Source organism: Sylvia atricapilla, chromosome 3, assembly GCF_009819655.1.
Source record: "Sylvia atricapilla isolate bSylAtr1 chromosome 3, bSylAtr1.pri, whole genome shotgun sequence".
In the NCBI taxonomy this organism is placed as follows: domain Eukaryota; kingdom Metazoa; phylum Chordata; class Aves; order Passeriformes; family Sylviidae; genus Sylvia; species Sylvia atricapilla.
The window spans coordinates 55,364,046-55,388,359 of record NC_089142.1 but is presented as its reverse complement, the minus strand read 5'-3'; the positions used below and the strand labels follow the sequence as shown (position 1 = coordinate 55,388,359).

The window sequence follows — 24,314 nt, the reverse complement described above, 5'->3', positions numbered from 1 at the left end:
TCCTAAAATCTACTCAGTCTGATTGGCTTCTAACTTGGTTTTCAGAGGCAGCCGCCAATATGTGACAGACACTGAGGTTCCAAGATGTAAAAAAAGGGTTTTCTGTCAGGCGAAAACATAAAGTCAAATCAGTGATTGAAACTGAAGTATTGTGAAAGTTGCTGAACATAATTAACTGTCTTGTGCTGGACTCAGTGATTCCTTGATCTCATCTTTCCCCTTCCATCCCTTATCTTCCTTCTTCTGTGTCTCCTCCCCAAGGCATGCTAACAGCAAGCTGCCCATGCATAGATAGGAGATATGCCAGAAGGTTTATCTGCGGTCCTGCTGTCTTTTGCATTTTGAAATTTGGGTGGCTACAGTCTGAGCAATAGATAGGTGCTACTGCCATGCCAAGACCCAAGTTCAAATGTTTCCTAGCCTCACTGCTGCATGACTTCAGAAACGGGAGCTTTACTCTGAAAAATTCCAGCCAGGCACTTTTCTAGTTCTGGTAGGGGCACAGCTGGATTCCACCTCTTTCTCTTCTGTAGATCTGACTGAACTGTAACCACTCAGTTACTCTTGCAGGCTGTTTTCTGTTAGATTTCATGAGGATCTGGATCCTATGGACATGCTGAATGTGTTTCCTGAGCTGAGGTCTCTAAGGACTTAGAGATGCTTTTCTAGTTTAATTTTCCCCATGAGTAATACCTGTCCAATTTTCTATTGGAATGTGTGAGCTGCAGGAACTTCCAGGTCAAATGGGAAGAAACCTGCAAGCTTACAAACCTACAGTGCTAGTGAGATGCTGAACATGTCTCTTAGACTCCTATTTATCATCTTGGTTAGGAGGGAAGGGGAAGAGATACAGGAATCTTAACCCTAAATGCATGGGTTTACATCTAATTAGTTGACATGGTTTTGCACTTCTGCCCAGTAATGCTAAACATTTGTGAGAGGTATCAACACATTTGAATTCTTCTTGGTTAACCTGGGGGTATGTAGATACTCTGGTTTTCAGAGTGATATTAATAGAGGAATAGAATTTCATTTCAGATCACAAGACTACTTCAGGAGGTATCTCAAAACTAGTTCACACTTCTGCTTACATGCAAGCAGAGTGGGAATACTACTGCAGAGATGGAGATGAGATACTGATTAGTTGAAAGGGAACTGGCCCTTCCAGCTACAAGCTGGCTCTTTAACTTGTTGGACAATACAGAACTTCCTATATTAGATAACATTGTGGACCCAAGATTTTGTAATACGCCTGAGTTTATAGGAAGTAACATGGGTGAGAACAACAGTCTTTAACATTTCTTCAGGGTTGAATTATTACATACCTTCCAAGTAATAAATCTGATCTGTTTCAAGATAAAATATGTTTATTAAGTATCTCATGCTTATAATGCAGGGGCATGATGCTGCTGTTGTATTAATACTCTCATTTCTTTCCTAGTTCATCTAGCCCACTGTTATTGATTGACTAGGAAAGCTCCTCACTATGCTGGTTTAACACACTACTTCAATAATTATATCATTTGCCAGATAGTATTCTTTTTAGTTTGGGTTGTTCTTTGTTAATGGAAGGATGTTACTTGTGTTTGGTAACATCTTGGTTAGCCCTTTAACTTTAAAAAAAAGATTTTTTTTAATCTGTTGGTCCACTCATGCAATTGATTGTTTTGTTGAAGATGTGTTGAGAGCTATAAATTGCTTTTGCCTTGTTCAAACCTTTGTTCAACTACTGCAATAAATGCTACCTGTACTGGGCTTTCTTTGGAGGAGATGGTGTTGGTGCGTCCTTTTTAGGACCTTGAAGGTTGAAATTGAGCTAGCTAATGGGAAGCAGCATATGCTGCTGTCTGTGCTGGGAGTTCTCTTACACCTGCCTGAGATCCCCAGCCCCAGAGCATTCTGTGTATAGAAGCTTCTCTCAGCGGTTCTTTAGAGAAGGATGTGCTTTGTTTCACATTTCCAGTATTTCTGCAGAAATAAGTGATTATAACATCACTTAGCAACATCTAGAGAACAGTCTGCTTTCCTCAGCCTGAAACTCATGTTTTATCAGCAACATCTCTGAGCTGAGATTTAGGGAACTAGTCTGTGGGGTATTTCTCTATTACTTTTCCTACAGCTGTTTCACTGAGAAGCTGGAGTTGCAAAACTTAAGGCTGCTCTTGCCATCTGAAGAGAGCGGTGGGCCTCAGGCAGGAGAGGGAGAGTTAGGCTCTCAGAGCCACTCTTGGAGCTTTTAGAGTATCCATGTGACTCTGAGCAGTGCTCTGAAGTCTGGGGAGTCTGAATCACATGTGCCAGAATGAGCTGCATTCAGTGTTGTGTGCTGAACCTCGGTGAGGTCAGTGATGCCTGCGAGCCATGTCTCCCTGGTTTGGTTTTGGGTCTGTGTTACCAGTGATGAGAAGCAGATCTGCAAACAGCTAAGGGATCTTCAGATTTAAATAATAAAGCCAAAGAAGTGTATAATGAGCTAGATTTGGGCAGCTGCTAAATTTGTCTTACTAGAACACAACTGAATGTTAGGGTTTGATGGTCTGTCTGGATTATAGTCCAAAGTAACTGTAGTTCTCATTCCAGGCCTATATTATATCTGTTTATAAAATCTAGGTGACCTTCATTTCATGTTTTAAAAGTCCAGTGTATTTAAAGGTGGTTGAGGTTTGTCCTTAATTTTCTGAATATGAAGAACAAGAATATGGAGGAGAGAATACGTGGAAGAATATATGTAGGCTGAAAAGCTCCAGCCTGTCTGGCCTTTGCAGACAGAGAACCTATTATCAAAGAGGTTCAATCAGTGTTTAATGAAGGAGCAGTTGTTCTAGAACTGGGTTTCACAGGTAGCACTCTCACTTATTTGGCAGCATAATGGCAGTGCTATTAACTTGAGACAAATCTAAATGCCTTCCTTCAATATTTCCTTGTAATATTTCCTCTTGGTTGCTTGTTTACAGCAACTGGATAGACAAGGAATGAGTGTGATGCACAGATACAAGATGAGCTATCAAAATACATTTCTCTGCCATATATATTTCTCTGTGACAAAATAAATTCTGCCTGCTTACAAAACTGTATTTCTACCAGGCATGTTCGTTTACCCTACTGGGATCTGCCTAGGAGGATGAGCGCATTGAATCCATATGTGGTTGGTTTTTTTGAGGTTTGGTTTTTTTTTCCCCTTCCCTTTCTTTTGGAAGGGCATACAAATGTATAAGTCTGTTCTTACAATAAGTGGACAGATCAAAGTAGATTGAGCAAAACAAACAAAAAGCCTAATTTAAAGGCTTCAAAACATGTAACTTTCAGACTTCTCACAACTGAAGATGAGGGGTAGCAGTTCTTTGAAATCTGACTGTTTTCTGCATTTTAAAGAACTGATTTTCTTTGTGTGACTAAAAGGCGGAAAGCATTTTATTTGAAAATATGTTCCCAAGAGGGAGAAAAATGTGGGTTGTGTTCCTCTGCAGGAACAAATCCAGTTATAAATGTTGGAAGGATGCAGTTAGAGGGGTAGGTGCTTCTTGCTCAGCTGGAAAGATTTGACTCATGTCTCTGACAGGAACTGTGCAAGAAGTAGCCAGCCATGATTTTTCCTCTCCCCACATACTTAAATAACTCTGCCATGTGTAGATCTTTGAGGAAGCAGGCCAGTATGCCTTTGTTTTGCTTCGTAGTTAATGTTTTATTTGTAGCTACCAAATATGTCACTTGGAACAGTCCCTACAGAAAAGCAAGAATGGTGTAGGCTAGATATGTAACTCTCAAGTGTCTGCTGGCATCTTGAACTGGGCTTTGGGAGCTGTCCATTTAGAAGCACTTTAGAATGCTGCCTTTTGCTTGGGAACACAGAACAAAGCCTGATACTGGTAAAATATACCCAGGTTTTGGGTTTTAAACACATCTTTTAAAGCACTTTTTTTTGTTGTTTGCAAACAGTAATCAAGCAGCTAGAGGCCTCACACTAACTGAAGTAATGCTTTCATGTTCCTTCCCTACCAAACCCTTTCTTTTCTACCCAACTCCTCCAGGCTGTGTCAGCATTTTGTGCAGAGTTGGTTGCAAAGCCAGTAAGAATGGCATAATCTACCTTTGCTCATATTGGCACAGTAGGTCACTGATAGAGTATTTGACTTCTCCATTCACACTGAAGATCAGCCCAGCTCAACAAACACATTTTCTGCATGCTGCAAGGTAATAAAAATAAAATCAAGTAAAATTCAGTAGCCACAATCCACGTATGGTTGGAGGGGGTTTGGCTGACTTTGAGCGATACTTTCTCATAGGGACTTCTGCTTTCTGCTGACTTCCTTTGCTGTTTGTTAAGGCAGCACAAGCATCAATTCATATAGAGCACATTCCTGGAAGGTCAGCTTAAGCCAGCAGACATCCCTCTGTCATGTGAAAGCTGTCCTGTGACAGCAATTTTGTTCAATTTCTCTTGCATCTCAAGTTTTGTATAAGCCACTATTCTCACTGAATGTTGTTAAAATAGGATTCAGATTAGATAAATCATATGACTTTGCCTGTAACTTTATCTAACTGTAGAAAATCATAAACACAGATTAAACCCTGAAAATATTAAGACTTTTTTGATAGATGCCTTTATGCTGTGGTTTAAGCCCAGTAGGTAGTTAAAATGTTCTGCTAAAAAAGGCTGAAACATTCAGGAAAAGCTGTGTCTGTCACTATGTTTGAAACACCAGCAGGTTCGCATGATTACTCTTGGCTAAAGAAGAACACAGATGGGCCCATGAAAAGTAATGAGATCGCTGAGGTGTTGAAATCAGAGCCTGTATGAAAACAAAATTCTGTTTTGTCTATATATAAAATGTGGTTTTGTACAGGTGTGGCTCTAAAGAAAATAGATTCCCAGTAGTTTGTTGAGACTTTTAACAGTGATATTGTCAGAAATTTCCAGTTAGCTGCAGTTAACCAGATTTAACTTTGTGGGAACATACCAGCTGAAATTATTTTTATATAATGATTGTTACTGTTGTCCAGAAGGTTTCTTGGATTTAGAATCAAGTTTCTATAAAGCCTTGAAAAGGCTGGTTATTTAGGGCTTTTAAGCACTATTATATCTTTCCACATTTCATTTTGTGGACTACTTCCAAGGCTGAAGAATTGAGGAGGAAGTTAGCTAATTTAGGTCTTTCTAAATGCTTGTCTTTGCAATGAGGTAAAGTTATGAAGTTCACTGTTCTTGTAGAAATAAACTATTTCTGAAACCTCAAGCCTGAATCATTTCCATGCAGTTCTTAAAGGCCTTGTTCTGTGTAAAATAGCATATGCATTTAAGGATGAATTCCTCACAGATTTGTCTATGAATCTGTAAAGTTTTTAAATATTTTTCTGTTTTGTCTTGTTTGTCTTTGTCTTATTTGGATGACATTGAACAAGAGGAACAGAGATTTATTTATGCAAGCAGCAGAAGAGACTGAAAAAATGGGTCTTCCATGCACACCCCAACGCACTGTTTGTGTCAGTATGCATAGAAAAGGCAGAGTTTTTCCTTGACTGACACTGGATTGCACTATAATTATTATAAATAGCAAGGTGCCCAGTGAAGACATCCACACTTTTACTGCGACAGTTGCTTTTGTTGATGGAGCAAGTATAAACAGACTCACCTGGACAAGATAACTTTTGCAGAACAGCCTGCATTTGCAGCAGAGGAGAAGGGATGTGGCCAGAGTCCTCATGCTGCTTTCTGTCTCTAGAGAATTGTATTTCAGATCCTCTCTAAAGTATTCAAAGTGTCTGCTGCAGCTCAGTTTTGTTGGATTTTCCTCCTTGTGGACAGGAGATTGCATAGCAGCTTGATTATACAGAGAGCCCTTAATCAAATCCCCTATAAAACTGTTGTGCTGGGGGCTGGACACCTGTCAGGGCTTAGAATAAACCCAGGTCAGTGATTGATTTGATTGTGAGTGGCCCCGCAGTAGCAGCTACTTGCTTGTGTTGACCAGTCTCTGGTGTGTTGTGTCTCCTTCCATGTCAGCTCCTGAGGTAGCTGCAGTAATGACCTGGCCTCTTAAAAACCAGACTTCCTTCATGTGAGTGGGTTGGGTTGTGGTGTTTGTCCAGTTATTGTTTACTGCAGAGCTATGCTTCATTTTCATAATTTAATAAGCTACTGGTGTTCATTAGAGAAGTGTTTCTCTGAATTCTTTAGAGAAACTTCTAGGTTTCAGGAAGTTAACAGGGACACTTTAGGATAAGAACATAAAGGGCTTGATTTAATGACTTCCCCTTGGCTGAGCTGTAATAATTGATTGCATGATCAGTTATTGTGTACTTAAACAATGCATGTTTACTGTGTTCTACACCCACATTAGAAGAACAGCCAATGCTTCAATCCCACTTTACTGTGTCCTTGAAAGACCATTATAGATGGGAGTACACTAGAATGAAATAATTACGACAGCTCTGAAAAAACTGAGGGCAGACCCTGAACTTGAGACATTGTTGGTGATGTTCCTGGTCACTCTGGGACATGATTCTATTTAGAAGTGCCAGAAGCTGTAACAAAATGTAAAGAAAAGGTTACAATGTTTTGGATGTTTTCCCACTCTGTGCTCACCCAGTCTTAGTTATTAGAGCACAGAGAACAATCTTGAGGCCCAACCTCATTTTACTTTTTTCTTCCCACACATGCATCAGTTACTGTTTCTCTGTGCTGCTGCATTCTCCTGTTTTAGAATAATCAGCGTTACACACTGAGTAAAGACAAAATAAAGCAAATTACTTAAAAGCAAATTACTGAAGATTTTAGATATTTGATTCGTTAGGTGAGTTCCTGGGGATGTTTTTTAGTGTAAGCTGATACCTATTGACTGGTGTCCTGGATTTGATTCCTCTGATAAACTGTCACTCTTGGTTAAAGTAGGGCTAGCAATTCAGCACTATGGCACTGTGATTTATGCAAAATTTGAGGGAGTGTGAACTAGACTAATAGCTTTAAAGTGGGTCTTACACAGTTGTCTTTAGTTGCAATATCTTAATCAGATATTGCAACTAAGACAGAATCATTGAATCATAGAAAGGCTTGGGTTGGAAGGGACCTTAGAGATCATCTAGTTTCAACCCCCAGTCATTTGCAGGGAGGCCACCCACTATATCATGTTGTCAAAGCCCTATCTAACCTGGTTGTGAAAATTTCCAGAGATGGGGCATCCACAGCTTCTCTGGACAACCTGTTCCACTGCCTCATCATCCTCATGGTAAAGAATTCTTTTCCTAAACCTATTCGCCTTCAGATTGAAGCCATTCCTCCTTGTCCAGGCACTAGATGCCCTTGTAAAGGGTCCCTCCCTTAATTTTCCTTGATCCAGTAATGTTTTCTGCAGCATTTCTTCATCTTTAGTCAAGTACTCTCAGCTGAAGTGCAGAAGGAAAACACATTGAATTGGATTTGAATAAATTGAGGAAGTCTGTTGTCCCTAGGCAAAAGCAGTTAGAACTGGTGTTATTCTAACAAATAATTCTTTTGTCCTGATAACCTGCTCTGAAGGGACTCTGAAGTTTATTAGATTCCATACAGATTAATCTGTAACTGGATGTGCTGTTTGTTGACTCACTTGTTCGCCTGGGAAGAAGTAAGAGATTTCTTCATAGTTACCCAGCCGGTCGCAGCGTGTGTGAGGTATTTGACAGAGCATTTCTGCAAGGTGACTGTGCTGGTGCTGTAATCACTGCTTATTTGCCTTGTGAAACCATAGCTGGAGCATAAGGCTCACATGGAGCAAATCAAATGTTGCATTAGGTGTACACAAAGGAACACTTTGTTGATTCTGTTTATTCTCTTTGGGCTCAGGAATAAGGAAGATGACAAAAAAGCAATGTCTTTAAATACCTGTTGTTGTTTTAGCCCTGTGAACCTCAGATAGTTACTAAAACCCTGTCTGTCTCTTTTTTAAGTATAGGATGGTGACATAGGTGGGACCATTACAATTAACATTCAGGAGGAGCTGTTCTGCTCCTTCTTCCTGTGAGGTCCCAATCCTTGCTGTTCTGTCAGGCAGGTTTCATTGTGCTTGCTCTGCTTGCTTGTCTGGTTCATGTCCTCTGCAGCGCAGTGTCTCATTTGTTTGTTGCTCGTGTTGCTGTTGGTGTTTCTTCCATGCACACCCTGTTAGTGCCACATTGTGGAAGCATAAGCCCATAGCTTAATGAAACTGGGCAATGTGGTGGGGCTGGCTGAAGGAAGCTGAAGAAAACAGCTGGAGGCTATAAAGGAGTCTTGTGCCATCCAAGTAAGAAGTGAGGTCACTGCAGAGGGGTAATAAGCAGCACTCATTAAACATATTTGCCCTCAATTTCATGCTTCTATATTGAGGTATATTTTTTTAGAATTCTCAGGATTGTGTTGTTGATACATATCATTCTCCATCTGTAAAGCTGCAACAAGCTTGGTCATGGCCACTTGAGGTTTTGAAGTTTGGTTTTCCAAATGTAAAATAGAACAGAGTTTAAGGTAGGAAGACAGCTGATTGTGGGTAGCTTGAGAAAGTTTTTCTCCTTTAGCTGGAGTTACTGGTAAACTTTGCAAAGTAAGACCATCCTCGGTTTCTTTTGGCTAATGCTGTAGATTAACAAGAACAAAAACAGTATTTGGACTCTTCTCAGCCCTGCCAGAGAAGATGGGTGACCTCCACTCTATTCTTCATTTCCGTTGTCTTAGTTGATGCATTGCCTTTCAAACATTAGGATTTTACTGAAGGATTTGGGTGCGTTTTTTTACCCTTTCTACTGCAGCAGTGCTGTGGTGTTACAGCTTGTACAGTGATTATTAATACACAGTTTGGAATTGAGATTATTTGCACCCACAATCTTAGAGCAAAGAAGTTGTTTACATTTTGGGTTTCATTGTATTAATCTATTTGTGCCTTTCTTTTAAGTTTAAAGCTTCCTATGCCACCTTTTAAATGTTCTGATTTGAAGGACCGGAACCAGCAGTTATGTCAACATGGATTAACTTGTAGTAATGAAATAGCTTTGCACATCTGGCTGAAAAACAAGGCAAGATGAGGAGGAAGGAAATGAAACTTTCTTCTTTGCTAGCAAGCTCTAAAGCAAAGGTAGTTGTGTGATCCAGTACATGAAACATGGTTTTATTTATGAAAAAAAAATTGTATGTATTACAATTCAGTCAGGAACATGTTTCTCAAGTATCCTACCTGTTAAACATTATAAATATTCTACTGTAACTATCTCTACTTCTATTGCTCTTGTAGAGAAAAGGAGATCTTTTATACCAGAGACTACTACTTTCCTTTTTATGTTCTCCTTAACTAGAGGAAGAGCTTTCCATTGATTAGAAATGGAACCACTGTTTGGCTTAGTACATGAGCTGACTCTTGAATAATTTTTTCTGTAGGAATTCAAGTTAGGTCTTAATTGTATCTTTGGCTCATCATTAACCATGTCTGACCTGTTTCTGAGCATGTGACCAGCCTTAGAGAAGCTGAGTAGCTTTTATCAGTTAATAGTTGTGAGATCTAGATCAGGAATGCTGCAAAGACAAATGTGGCATGGTATTGCTTAGTGTTATGGTATTGCTTCTTTCTAAGACAAGACTAATTTTCAGGTGAAAAAATGAGATTCCTTTGCATGCAAAACAGCAGTTTCTTGGGAAAAAATGCATTTTCTTGGGAAAAAATGCACTGTACCTGCAAGTACAGTGCCATGTACCCTGCTTCCTGCTCTGCTCAGTTTCCATAGCAAGTGGACTTGCTTTCTTTTATTGCCAGCCCACAGCTGGCAAGGTGCTGTTCCTGCTGGTGTGATGTGAGCCCTGACAGAGCTGTTGATTTGCATTCTATGCAAACATCTACCCTGCTGTGCAGGGTGAAGTGGCTGCAGGAGTTTGCAGCCTGTGATGCAGGCTGTTGCCATACCCCGGTGACTCTGTTAAGGAACCCCTGCATGCACACATGGTGTGTGCCCTTGTGCAGCTCCTGAGCAAAGTCCAGCAGCCACCTATGTGTGCCCAAGGAGGCTAAGTACTCACGTGAGCCAGTGTCTGTCTGACTTTGCATTGAAATGGATTTAAATCATGCACAAGATCCAGTCGGTCTCTGTGCAGGATTGGTAATGTCCAGGACAGGAGGGACATTATATTACTCCTGTCTTTTGGCATTCCTTGGGATGTTTGAAGAATTGGAAAATTGGGGAAGAGAAAACCATGAAGAGTGAAGTAGTCTAGGAACCTGTCAAAACTGTGCTGTGGTCTTGGGTCCCTGACTGTAACCAGTATGTGTGCAGTGCAGTGCTAGGGCTTTGTGAGCTAGGCCTAAGCTTTTGGCTCTCTGGTACGCTTGAGTGTTACTGACAGATTGAGGGGACCAGAGCAGATGCTGTGTGCTGTGACCTGCCAGCCTGAACTCCCCACACAGGACTAAAAACTGGTTAAATTAAGAAGGCAGTACCCTTATGAATACAACCATCAGCAGTGAAATCAGGAATGTAGGAACTTCAGTTTTCCAAAGAGTAGTCCCAGATTTTCAGCAGTTATGCTCTTCATTGCCTGCTTGGTTCTTCTCCCTGCTTATTTCACAAATGGAGCAGTGGAAGGAAGCAAGCAGAGTTATTTCAGCAGTCTAATCTTTAATAGGAGATACTAAGGCTACCCTGCTTTTCCCTGGAGGAAAGAAAGGGATATTGTCTTATGATCTAAGGAGTTGCAAAGCTGGTTCTTGCTTTTAGTCAGAATCTGTGAGAGCTGTGTGCGCTAGTGAGAGAAGGAGACCCTTTCCCTCTGTGATCCCCATGGTAATATCTTTAATCTTGTTAAAAATTTTGTTTATGACACTGTGACTATAAACTGAATGTCTATTGTTTAGGTAGCTTTGTGATTATATATATTATATCAAATATCTGAATGAGAAGTAGCTGCAGTGAGAAATCAGTAAAAACAAGCCAAACCAAAAGAGTTATAAGACTATAAAGAGTATTTTTTTAGTCTGTATACATTCCAGCATGTTTATAATAAAGCAAAGGAGTACAAAGACTGGATTTCTTTAACTCATCAACCTGTGTGTATATATGTATATACACACTGTAAATCAAGATTTCAGAAAAGTCAGCTTCTCTATTTCCTTTGTTACACTGGTCCTGCCAACTTGTTGTTGGCTTTTTTTATGAAGCATCTTCTGGAGTGCTGCTGAATATTATTGGCCAAAATTTACTTTTTCTGCACTGCCTTTTTTTTCTCTTTACTTACTTGAATAAGAATTTTAATTTTTCTATGTGGTATACTTCATATAAACAAATAATTTATTTTTATCAATAATACCCATTATTGTGAAAGGTTAAGGTGGAAAATACTGAATTGCAGGAAGCATAGAAAAAAATGCTATTATTTCACTCCTTCAGATTTTTTTCCCTCTAATTTTTCCCCTTGTAATTTGAAGTCCTAATAGAAATTTGCTATTTTTATGCATACTTACAGACTTCATGGTAAAATTTGTTTTAATTTTATGCTAAATTTTTGAATCAGAAGACCTGGACTGCCATGAACTCTGCCTCTGGAATTGTATATCTGACCAATTTTACAGTGCTGGCTTTTAATTTTCTCTCAATTATCTACTTATGTTCAGCTTTAGAAGTAGGATAAATATGCAATTAGCTTGGAATGCAAATATTTTAAGTATAGGCCATGTTTCAGGGAATTTTTGTTTAAAACACAGGCCTGCATTTTCTTTACTGGCAGTTAAATAATGCACCTCGAGGTGGCGGTAGGACACGCCGGGAATTTGTTTCAGTTTTCTTTTTACTCTCCCTTTTAAAAGGACCTGCGGAGTAATCGAGCTCCTCGGCTCTGGAGTCAGAAGGGAGAGCGCCTTGGAACAAATACAGGATAATTAGTGTTCTGTTTTGTAGATACTAAAACTCTTATGTTCTTGAAGATAACACCAGCCAGTTATCTGTTTGTTTGTTTTAAAACAATGCGTTGCACTGACCATAAAAAGGAAGCTTAATTACCAAGAGCTCGTGTTGATCAGTGAGTGTGAGCAGCTGCAGCTGCCCAGGAGTGCAGCAGGCAGACACTGTCTTGCCCAGCAGGCAGGAGGCAGGGAAGGGCTGGTCCTTGGTAGCCAGTGGTGACTGTAGCCAAAATCAAATATCTTCACTCATGCTTTACTGTTTTTCAGCTCAGTTAAAATACAAGCTGCGTGAAACCCATCTTACAGTGCTATTCCCCACAGAAATTCTGTTAGTACTTTATGCCATTTAGTTGTCTCAAAAACACCTAAGTATTTGATTTTTTAACCTTATCTAAAACTAACTTTTCCATTTTGATGCGTTCATTACCTGGGTGTGCACACAAAGTATTTGCTGTAGCAGTTGTCAGCATTGGGATGTTTTGTAAAGTAGTGTAGATAATCCAATATCAGCTATACAACATTCACTGGAAACTTGCTATGAAGCAAGATCAGAATTAATGTTATTGCTAAAAATGCTTTAAGGAATTAAAGTTTTATCTAACTGGTTAACATAATTCTTAGTTTATTTTCTTATTTTACCTGAAGTTCTGCCTCCTACATATTGCTTCTATAATGAATGGAAAAGTACTCTCTTTTTAAAATATGTTTTTCTTCCTTATGCAGAGCTGTCACTGACTGTGTTTAGGAAAAAAAATAGTCAGCTAATGAAGTGAGGATCCCACATAATATCTTACCATATCTGTCTGTATTGTACACCAGTCTGCCTGGGGAGAGCCACAGAAATACAGGGAAGACAAATGTACTCCTAGGTGAAGTCAAGCAAAATGAGTTATTCTGAATACTTACTGTTCTGTTTAGAACATGAGGTTATTAAACTGAGATAAAGCATCTTGATGCTATAAGTTTTGCAGTGTGAAAAACTACCTATCCTTTAAGTTTCTGTCCATTTTTCTCCTTGCTTTCTCATGTGACAGTACAATATGTTAGGCTGAAAATAAGGCTCAGACAATATGTCACTTCTTGCAGTTCAAAACTAATGTTTTATGAAATACACTTAAAAATCACTGGCAGTTTGGTATCCCAGACTTAAAAACATAAGATTGTCAAAACTGCAATTTAAACCTGAACACATGACTTTTATTTCCTTTTTCATGTACTCTAAACCTATGAATACTTTGTTGCTGTCTTTTCATTTCATGGATTCTGAAATATTTGTCTGAGGTAGTGTTACAGAAGTCTTTCATACAGTTTTTCAAAATGATACGTATAAAATAAACCAGAATAAAAATAAACCAGAATAAAAATGGTGCTGTTCATTTGAAAAAAGTATAATAAACCCCCTGATTTAGACTTACCATAAGGAAATTATTGACTAATCTTTTAATTGCCTGTTTCTACCTAAAGATTTGAATACATTTCCATCCTTCATAAGAAACCCCAGATTTTATCTTTGGCATGGCAAAAATCATTCCGTAGTTGTTCTGGAGCTTTTAAATGGGATCTTTGTAGTAAGTTGAAAATGTCCTGCGTATCTGTTTCTGTCAATTTATTTGTATGGCTTTAAAATTGTCAAGCAAAAATGCAGAAAACTGAGTAGCAATTTTCTCTGCCCCATTCAAATTTTTCTTCCTCTTCACAAACAGCTGCTGAAATACAAAGAATACTGCATCAGCTTGGAACACCACAGGACACGCCTGAGTTGAGGCAACAGCTGTGAGTACTTCACATAAAAACACTTAATTTCATTGCATCACCATTGTAAACAATCTCCTCTTAGGTGATGAGGTGGATTTCTGTTAGGCAGAGTGCTTGATTTCCCTGAGAAAGGTAAGCATAGAGAAATATTTGAAACTTTGATGTTGGGCTCTGCTTTCTAAAAGTAGGATAGACTGTACACTCAAATCAGCTGATTTGCCCGAGCACATTGATTGCAGTATCAGTGCATCTGTAAAACCTGTACTGTTTATGCACAACCAGAAAGCAGTATCACTGCTCAAAAACATACCCCCAACCCTCTCCACTCCAGTCAGTGCTTCCAATGTGCCTGTAGAAGTGTCACAAAGTAATAAATATGTTGATTGAGGTGAGTTTTTTGTGAGGTGGGATACTGGGAGAGGAAGGGGAATGTTGTTTTTAGTGATGAAATCTACAGTAAGGGATAGCATTATAGAATACATACCAGAAATAGTAACATAACAGAAGTGAAATCCAACTCCAAGGCAGATGCTCTGCTGGATTTCAGTCACCTAAAGGTGGACTTTCACTAATATGCCTCTAGGAGAGACAGCAGCTACTCTCTACTTCTCTGTATGGTCTAATGAACCACTATGATTTTTTGTCATTAAACTCCTTTTCCACATTAATCTCAGCACCGCAAATGCATGTATGCAATAACATGTTGTGCGCATCCTGGCATTGTTTGTGTTTCATGCTGTGCTGTGGCCATTGAGTAGTAGGAGGAGGTGTGTGTTGGACCAAAGTCGTCATGGTGTTCATTTTGTGTGAACGGCCAAATTGCTTCATAATAGCTTGAGTTGAGGGCCCATAGCATTAGCCAGGTACATAGTTTTCGAGGTAAAAGCATTTTTGTGTAGACTGGGTGAGGAGCATGCCAAAGCAGGTAAAGAATTTGAGTCACTTAAAAAAAAAAAAAATTGAATATTGGTAAAAGATTTTGTGATAATATCAAAAGTATATTTGTGTATTCATAATGACTACGAATGTATTGCTGTACATGAACAAAATAAACCTAAGGGGGGGAAAAAGTGAGTAATTATTAATTACGCTATCTCACTGAGGAACACACCTAATTTAATGCCTGTCCTGTCTGGAATCCTTGATTTCATGCCTTTACAGTGAAGAACAGAATAAAGATGGCTTTGTGTGTTTCAGAGAAGCTTTTAGTACTGATGTTTTTCTGAGAATCAGTGAAATTTAGCAAAGTAACCAAATGGTCTCTAATGAAAATTTGTATTTGGTTTTAGGCAACAGAAACAGCAGTACACCAACCAACTTGCCAAAGAAACTGACAAATACATTAAAGAGTTTGGATCTTTGCCTGCAACAAGTGAACAGGTAAAACCAAAAAGCATGGCTTGTTTGACTATTATGTTGGCTCATGTAAAGTATTTAAGTCACTTCAATTCTTTATTCCTGTTTTCAAAGCACTGTTTAGTTAGCCAACACATTTGCACAATGTGGGAATACTTAAAAATGTAAGAATATTTTGTTGCTGTCCAGACTTGTCTCAAAGTTGTTTCTATGTGTCACGAATGAAGTAGCGTGATGGAAATAGTGGGCATCAAGGCAGTGTGCTGTGCCTTTCTGCTTTTTCAGTAGCTGGACACTTTGTAATCCGTTGCAGTGATGCTATATCTGACTCTGCCAGCACTCAGATTGCTTCCAGGGTCAAGGAATTGTGTGCCAAAACACTGTTGTCTCACTGTTTGAATAATTTGATTATCACAGTATGTCAGATCAGCATATGTGCTATGTCTTGTCACAGGCTTTTGCTTTCTCAAGAGGACTAGACAGGAACTGTTACTAAATCAACCTCTGCAGATTTTAAACTGCTTTTTTCTGGGGTCTGTGTAAAATCTTTCAGTCAGAAACATGTAAAGTGGCTGTTGTGGTTAGCACACTCCTGTCTGCCCTCCTGTGGTTTCTTATCCTAGCAAAATCTGTCACTTAAATAAGGGAAGAACAAGAGGATCCTAGAAAACATGGGTTCAGGATATTGTCTCCCAAACAACTTGCCTTGTCTGTGGATAGTTTCTAAGGAGGCCTTGGGAAAGTGAATGGTCTTTAAACACTGGGTTCAAATGACAGGCCATGATCTATATGTGCTCATCCTCTCAAGCTGTTAACTTCTAACAGCAGTGTTAAAACTTGGTCTTGGTATGTAACCTCTAGTTCTGCCGAAGTGTCTTTGTTGGGGTTTTTTTCTGTTTGCTTATCTTGGAGTTGAAAAGTTCACAGTGAAATGTTTTACTGTTCGACTTTACCCTTTTATCAAAGCTCTTTCTTAATGAAATGTCTAAATAACAGATTCATGAATGGCAAATGACAACCTTTCAGAAATTTGTAAGGGTTGATGTATGCATATATTTAGGAAAATATGGTGGAGACTCTTCTGAGCGCCCAGTATTCCCCTTCTCTTCACTACATCTTCAAAAAAACAGCAGACCTAAAAGGTTAGAACAAGTATTTCTGGATCTGTTCTAAAGCACTTGAGGGGTATTGTGAACCCACTTCTGGATTCAGTTCAATATATATTTCCAGGATTTATGTAAAATACATATGAAGTGCTCTGTTCTTTCTCTTCTGCACCCTTCCTCCCCTCTATATTCAGTCACCTCTGCATATTTTATCATTCCTGGTGTCAAAATATTTCACACCAAAGCAGAAAATTTTACAATCAGGAGATAATAAGGAAGGTAGAAGCTTTCTTATCACCGCTCGTTTCTCATTTTCAGCTGTTAAATTAAAAGAAATACATTGATTTGCTCATCAAATGACTTAATTTGTGTGGTTATGTGATCCCAGAAGGAAAGAAGGTTTGTCCATGGAATTGCAAATGGTTTTGTTGACAGCCTTCCCTTACATCAATTTAGAAGAAAGAGTATATATGTGTTTGGTATTTAGCAGACTGGAAATAGTAAAGCCTTGAAAAGCCTGAGCTCATTTTTCTTGGTAAAACTTTTTCTCCTACAGCGTCAAAGAAAAATACAGAAAGACCGTCTTGTGGGGGAGTTCACCACAGCACTCACAAATTTCCAAAGACTCCAAAGGCAAGCTGCTGAGAAGGAAAAAGACTTTGTAGCCAGAGTAAGAGCCAGCTCAAGAGTGTCTGTAAGTATGTGAAAACGTGCCACTATATTCTTTACGTAGGTGTTAGTGGTGTTCTGTGTCAGATTTGCCTCTATGGTGCTACCTCACTTATAGCTGAGTCTAAATGCTGCAGAACATGTGCTATATGATTTTATAGTAAAGGCTGCATTATGTTGTGATAACCTCCCTGGACAACTGCTACTTTTTCCTTGCCTTTGTCACACAAAGGAATAAACTACCCCTGTGTTCATGCTATATATAATCTTGCAAATGCAACTTCCAGTAGGTTTTGAAATGCTTTTGCTCTCCCTTTAGATATCAACAGATTTTTTCCTTTGAATGACTTGCCAGATTTCAGTGGAGTATTAAAGTGGAGAAGTGCTGAGTAGCTTCAGATGTTGAGCTTTTCCTTGTCAGTATATCAATTTTGCCTTTTCACTCTGTGCCAAATACATGTTCTGTACTAGTAAGTTGTAGCAGGCAGTTACTCAGCTGAACTTGCTTTTATTTCAGCCTTATGCATTCATAAAGCAAGATCAGGATAAGAACATGTTGAATCATGTTTCAGTTTGGCTTACTAGAAACCTTCTCGTATTGACTCTTGCTATTAACTATAGAAATGCTGCCAGTGCTCTTTTCAGGGCTATAATGTTTTATTTATATTTTTAAACACTGATCATGTAGGGTGGAGCTCCAGAAGATAACTACAAAGAAGGAACACTTGTCTCTTGGGACAGGTAGGTTGAATTACTTAAAATGGCTTAACCAAGCTCAGAATAATAAACAGCCTGCAGAGGGGCAAGCTGCCCATGATTTTTTTTTGTTTTTAGCATAAAGAAGATACTTTGATGGCATACATGGGGAGGGAAAGAAAAGCAGTTCACAAAATGTCCCCCCTTTTTTCCTGATACTTCAGCTGTAACTGTGTCCTTAAGCTCCCTTAAGTTGCATTTGGGTTTTCTGGGCCCCAAACTTGGGGAAGAAGAGTCCAATTTGAATAAAGTAGAGCTGTTGTGATAAGGGCCTAGTATTTACAGGGGACTCCCATTACCTCCATACTCTCCAAGAACTGTTTCTTAGTCTCAGATTCTTTTTTGTTGCTCAGATAGACGTAAACTCTGCAGCTGATAATTCAGAAGGAACTTTAACCTTGTATTCATACTTAGAATTTCCCGTACACCACCTGCTCTGTGCAGCACTGCTCCAGAAGCTCTGCTACACCAAAGCTGTGATGGTTATACCATTTCTGTCGGCCCGGGACAGACAAGAGTAAAAACATACATTTTATTAACTGATAATGTAAAATGTGCTGTGTACTTAAATGTGCTGTAGTTTTATCCTTCTGAATAGTTTCTCATTGTATTTGTTCAATTCTGCATGGCTTGCTGGTTGTTTTTTTTTTTTTTTTTTGTCTAATAGTCAACCACAAGCACAAGTGCAAGATGAAGAAATTACAGAAGATGACCTCCGTCTTATTGAGGAGAGGGAATCTTCCATTAGGCAGCTTGAAGTGAGTACAAGTGGTGTTACAGCAGAATATGTTTTTGATGTTCCAAAGAAATAGCATTTGCAAGGAACATGAGTATTAATTGGAGGCATGAATCCTGAGGAGTTCGGGTTTGTCTGTGGGTGTGTTTTTTCCCTTCAAAACTGCAAATATTGTCTTTAGATGTGAAGTGTACTTTTGAAAGCTACAGTATGAAAGCCATGTTTTGATATACTGTGTTTAACTTCAGTAGTTCTGCTGTGGAATAAGAGTACAATTTTTTTCCAATATGGTTGTATTATAGAACCATTTTAAACAGTGAATATAAATGTAGCAAAACTATACCTTTCCTCACACATCTTCCCAATCTATTGTTCAACATGTTCTTTTTTAAGTGGATTTTTTTAATATTTCTGGAAATACAGAGATTTTCTGTTTCATTGAAACTTTTGTGAGTAACGGCTTCATAAATTCAGTCTCAAAGTACCAGAAAAACCTTCAAAATAAGTACATTAAGGGTGTTTTTTTTATCCTGTAGTATAAAGAGTCATGGATGCACACTCTGGAGGAGAAGGAGCAGTATATCTAAATGCACATAGATGCTAAAATGTGTGATGTACATTAATGATTTCAATTTGCAGGCAGATATTATGGACATCAATGAAATTTTCAAAGATCTAGGAATGATGATTCATGAACAAGGTGATGTGATAGGTAAGTCCAATTCAAATATTACCTGAATTTTCTTTATTCAGTTTCTTCAGTGAAGATGGTGAGCTTCAGTGTAGAACTTCCTTTTGCTGGAAAAATTTCTCTAATGACACTAGCAATGCTAAAGCAAATCAGGTACAACCAATAATGGGTAGGCTGGCTGAGATTACTGGGAATGTACTAAGAAAGACTGCTTAAAATCTAGTTTAAAACATGTAATTTTTCATGTGTATAAAATGTATTTAAAGTAATTTTTTACCTGTTTTTACATCAAATTGGAGTTTATGTGGCACATTTTACTGTGTTTGTTAATGGATCTAAGTGTGCAGATTCAGCAAAGATTCATGCTTTGCCTTTCATGTTAGCAGATTTATTGTTTTAACAAATGTGATTTTGTTACATCTAGAAATATTATGTTACATCTAGAAAGGGTGAATCCATTTTCTGCTAAGCCATGCTCTTGTCTATGTCAGAATATATTTTCAGGGCTTTTTTTATCACATTGACCCATAGTTGGTTCATATTTTTCTAGTGAAAAAAATATAATCTGTGTCAATATAATAGAACACCAAACTAGAATCATGCCTCCTGGGGAATTGTTCGGTCTGTTGCCTCTGTTTCATAAACCTTAGGGCTTCTTTTACTCTGAGCAGAGAGGAGTAAGTAGCAAGTTGGAAGACAAGTAAAAGGTAATTTTAAAAGAGAAAAAAAAAAAGGTAGAAGTATTGAAAATTTCTGCCCTGGTTGATATCTAAGTTTTAGCCCTGCATGCAGAGCAGGAGAGCTGTTACCTGACATGAATTCAGTCAATCAGTGTCTGGGCAGTTCTGGAATTAACTCAGGCATAAGTGTAGGAGGGGTCAAGCTTTTATAATACAAGGTATATTAATGAATACTGATGAAGACACCAGCATTTTGGGGCAGCTGTTGTGTACACTTTCAAGTATATTTCAGCATTCCAAAACTTTGTCTGGACTGACTTACAAAAATTTGAAATCTTTCTTCTCAAAACAAAGACAGCATAGAAGCCAATGTGGAAAATGCAGATGTACATGTGCAGCAAGCAAACCAGCAGCTGTCGAGAGCAGCAAACTACCAGGTAATGCCAGTTGTGTGAAACTGTTCTGCAGTAGTCCTGACTTGCACTTTCTTATGCACTTCAGATTTTGCCTAGCAAGTTCCTCAAGGCTTGAAGACTTAAAAGTTTGTTAGACTACAATGGTATTTCTAGGTCAATATAAAATAAAAGTCAGGGACTTTTGAAAGCTTTGGGTTTCCTGTGAGACTGTTTCCAGCCAGACTGTTTCAAAGCCTTCTGAGGTTCTATGAAAGCACCTGGAGTTGCACCTTTACTTAAAACAAACAAAAATCCCGAAACCAACAAAAAAGCTTTGCACAATCAGACTCCTACTTTTATATTTCAAGAAGTTAAAGGTTTCTCTATAAGGGAGAGCAAGCCTTTGGAGATCACTGGAGGAGTAGGGAAGATAGGTAGGAAAATCTTCTGAAGATGTGGCCAGTTAGCACCAATTTTCTGCTGTTTAAAATCTTCCTGAAGCTGTATATATCCAGCTTTCACTATTTGCTACTCTGATACTGAAAACATATTTCAAATTGTCAAACTTTTTTGAAAAACCTTTTAATACTTTTAAATTACACCTCTTTATAACATTTTTAGAACTTATTAGAAATAATCTTATTAGTTATTAATTTTCCCCTTTAAGTCAGTCCTTAGACTTTTTTAAAAAAATCCTCTTATGGATGTTAGTAGTAGCTAGAACAGTAAATGAGTGACAGAAGGTCTGAAAGACTGCCTGCTGATTTCAGAAGTGGTGAATCCTTGAACTGTATTCTCAGTGGGACTAATTGCACATTAAGTACGTTTTATGACTCCTATTTTGATACTTAAATAGTTCAGGAAAAAAAATAGCAGCCAAAAATTTCAGTGTAAAGTATAAGTTTTCTGGTTGAAATTTAAAATGAAAAGCTCCTCAAAATGATATATTTTCAGGAGGAAAGGATCTTCCCATCTCAAAGAAAGGTTATCGAGACTTTACAAGCTTCTGTTCACTGGGTCTTGCAGGAGGCACCAAACACTGCAGAGTTGCTCTGTGTTTGGATGGAAAGACTGTGTAGTTATCTTTGGATTTGAAATTTTCTTTGCTTGAAAACTTATCCTTTTTCTAAGGTGCTGAAAAACTTCAGCAACTACTATATCTAGCCTGATCCCCTCAAGGAAGTGTTAGAGCTGTGCTGGGAGGAACAAGACTGTTGATACCCCTACAGCTCCTGTTTGTGGTTGGATGAGCTCTGTATCACTCATCTGCCCTGTGAGTGCATTCACAAAGCAGAGCAATATGGGCAATGCCAGGCTGCTTCAGCACTTCTAGAAATGATCAGTTGTATGTTGAAATATGTTTGCCATGCCTTGCTTAAGAAGTATTACAGGGGAAAGGTTTGACTTCAATGTATTTCTGGTAAGAGGGGTCAGCAGGATGCAGAAGGAAGAGGTTGTGAGTGTAAAGAGATAAAGGACACAGGAGGAAGGTGCTCCAGCAAACTGATTGAGTTCTAGCAAGTAAAACAATGAAATGAAGAAATCATAGCCTGATGGTGGGAGGAGTGGCAGTGAGACAATAAAACTAGAAGAAGAGAATTATTAAGAAGTTTGGTGGTCTGGGTAGTACTGGGCAGAGAACTGACGGCTTCAATGAAGAACTGACACAGATGTTATTCTTCAGAGAGGAAAATTTAAAAAACCCCAAAACACCAAAACCACCCAGGCAGAAGAACTTTTGCTGAGTACAGCACAGACTGGCTTTACTTCTGGGGCTATGGCCTAGAATCCAAAGATCTGAGTGTTGTTATTCCTTTGCTATCAGCAAGAGCCCGAGAAACACTTTGGTAATTTTCTTTCATCCTGTGAAGGAAACCTTCAGATTCCATACCCTTCAGGTAAAGGATGACAGACAGCTGCTGGTCTTGAGTGCTTTGGAACCTCATGTTACAGACCTATATGGGAAATGCAAAGTTCTGAACATGGTCATAATGTGGACTTTATTGTAGTGGCATCTGTATAAGTGGGACTCTAGTCATGTCTCTTTGGTTTGGGGTTTTTTTGTTTGCTTGTTTTCTAGAAGAGCAAGTTAAACCTAAGAAACTTGGCAAAAACACTTTTAAAATAACTGTGAATGGATACATAGCAGTCTAGAATTGTAGTCTGTTGCTCTCTTCTATATATACACTAGTAGTCTTTTTTTTTCTAGCTGACATTTCTACCTCCTCTGTTTTGCAACTGTCCATTTTCCTCTCTATGCTGTCACCTGTGCTCATGTTACTTCCCCAGAGTTCTAATTACATTCGTTCGTTATATTACCGTGTTTTCTTTCATTAATTTATTATTAGTCTGTATCAGAAAATACTCCTGAAATCATTCAGTTGAATAATATAGCCATAAAGTAATGTAGATAACTTTGCTTTTTTTTTTTTTTTTGTTTTTTTTTGTTTTTTTTTTTTGTTTTTTTTTTCCATTTCTTTTTTTTCCTTGACCATGTTTAGATGACTTGGCCATCTTTATATGAAAGGGGACAATGTAATTAGATTGTACAAGCAGTAGGACCATAAAAGCATCTGAATAGTTTTCTGATGTTCTGGTATGGTACAGTTTTCAATCAACTTGTTTTTTTTTTCTATTGACAGCAAAGATCCCGAAAGAAGATGTGCATACTCATTATTATACTTGCTGTTGGAGCATTGCTTCTTGGAATCATCATATGGTTATCTACAAGAAGTTCATAGTCCTGGTTTGCTCATTGTGAAGCTGAGTAAAATAGTGGGTTCTGTACTTCATCACACTTACGTTTTTTATAAGACTTTTTGTTTTAACCTGAGAAACAATGTTCTCAGTACTGCCATCAGTATAACTGCCTGCCCTCTCATATGTGGGTGCTGTCTTTCCAGAAAAAAACTAGTCAAGATCATAAACTGTTCCGTTAACTTAAACATAAAACATCTTAAGGTTTAGGGGGCTAATCACAGTAATGATAATTTGTGTTGACAGGGTGGGTAATTATCTTTTGGGATACTGCTAAATGTTGCTGCCAAAACAAACTCCTGAATTGTTGCTTGAGGCAATGAATTCACATCTCAGAATTTATTTATAAGTTAGAAATATATTTCTTCTCTCTTTCCCTTCCATCACATTAATCTACCCATTTGATATGGGTGGTTCAAAAATAAAACATAGGTTGCTGAAGTTGATGTGATCTCTCTTTTATACCTGAAGCCTGTGAATTAAGCCTTCAGTTTGCTTGAAATCTTTTAAATGTTCCATTTATCTCTATATCTGGCATCAAGTCTGGTTATGTCTGAAAACCTCCTGCTAAGGTAGGTAGGTTGAATGATGTAATTATGTGAATTTTTTGTTCTAGTCCTTGCATTAAGTAATATTGTGTTTTATTGCACACATCTGGTATCTTTGCATCTGAAGTGTCCATGAGTGGGTTTGGTTAGATGAAAATATGCTCTAGTCTGTGACTTCAGAGACTTACTGGGAAGCATAGAAATTCCCAACTTCCTAGCTGCACTTGAATGTCACTGTCCTGAAACTGCTGTGATTTAGTTTCCATGAACAGGTCCATAGTTGTACGTGATGTCTTTCACACAGATCAAGAAAAGAAGATTGCAAGTTCAATCCCAAGTTCAACATTGGTATTTGAAATTAGGTTAAAATCAGTTGAACTGACTGAAAGCATTTAAAAAGTTTGATGCTTCTAGCCTTTAAAATTACCTTTTCTCCTTTTGTGCCATTTTGTACTAATATATTAAAAATGTAAAAACACTTTTTTGCCAATTAATCTATTTGCCTTTTTACTTAATCTTGATGAACTAATCTGAAAAGTGTACAGATAAAAAAGTCACGTAATCTGTATTTTATAAAGTTCTTCCATGCCAGACTGATAGAGAATGCACTGTGTACATGGTGAGCTATGAAATATTATTTGGGAACAATCTAAGTGTAAGCATAAATGAATTGTAACCATGCAACCAAAATAAAGGTCTTTTAAAGAGTACACTTTTCTGGTACTTGCTTTTTTTTCCAGAATCCATCTTAAGAAGCACAGATGTCACCTTTGCCTTTATGTGAATGATTGAAACTTCTCTGAACAACTCCAGAGAATTTTAGCCCAGCTGGTGAGGTGGCCCCAGGGAACCTCTCTTCCTGTACTGTACTTTACATGGTTAATGAAAATGCTCCTGGATCTTGCATTCCCAGCTAGTGATGCTAATGCCCTGGGATTTTTGTTTTCAGACTACATTAGTCTAAACTAGAACAGCAG

General features: G+C 38.3%; 1 protein-coding gene across 1 annotated transcript in view; it reads left to right on the top strand.

The window, feature by feature from the left end:
- Positions 1 to 24,047, top strand: part of STX7 (syntaxin 7) — a 31,724-nt gene extending 7,677 nt beyond the window's left edge. The window contains exons 3-10 of the mRNA XM_066315399.1: positions 13,592 to 13,661; positions 14,933 to 15,023; positions 16,662 to 16,799; positions 17,463 to 17,515; positions 18,198 to 18,288; positions 18,906 to 18,978; positions 19,992 to 20,074; positions 22,675 to 24,047. Coding sequence (XP_066171496.1) covers positions 13,592 to 13,661; positions 14,933 to 15,023; positions 16,662 to 16,799; positions 17,463 to 17,515; positions 18,198 to 18,288; positions 18,906 to 18,978; positions 19,992 to 20,074; positions 22,675 to 22,773 — 698 coding nt within the window. The 3' untranslated portion in view covers positions 22,774 to 24,047. The remainder of the gene's footprint in view (positions 1 to 13,591; positions 13,662 to 14,932; positions 15,024 to 16,661; positions 16,800 to 17,462; positions 17,516 to 18,197; positions 18,289 to 18,905; positions 18,979 to 19,991; positions 20,075 to 22,674) is intronic.
- The last annotated feature ends 267 nt before the right edge of the window (positions 24,048 to 24,314 follow it).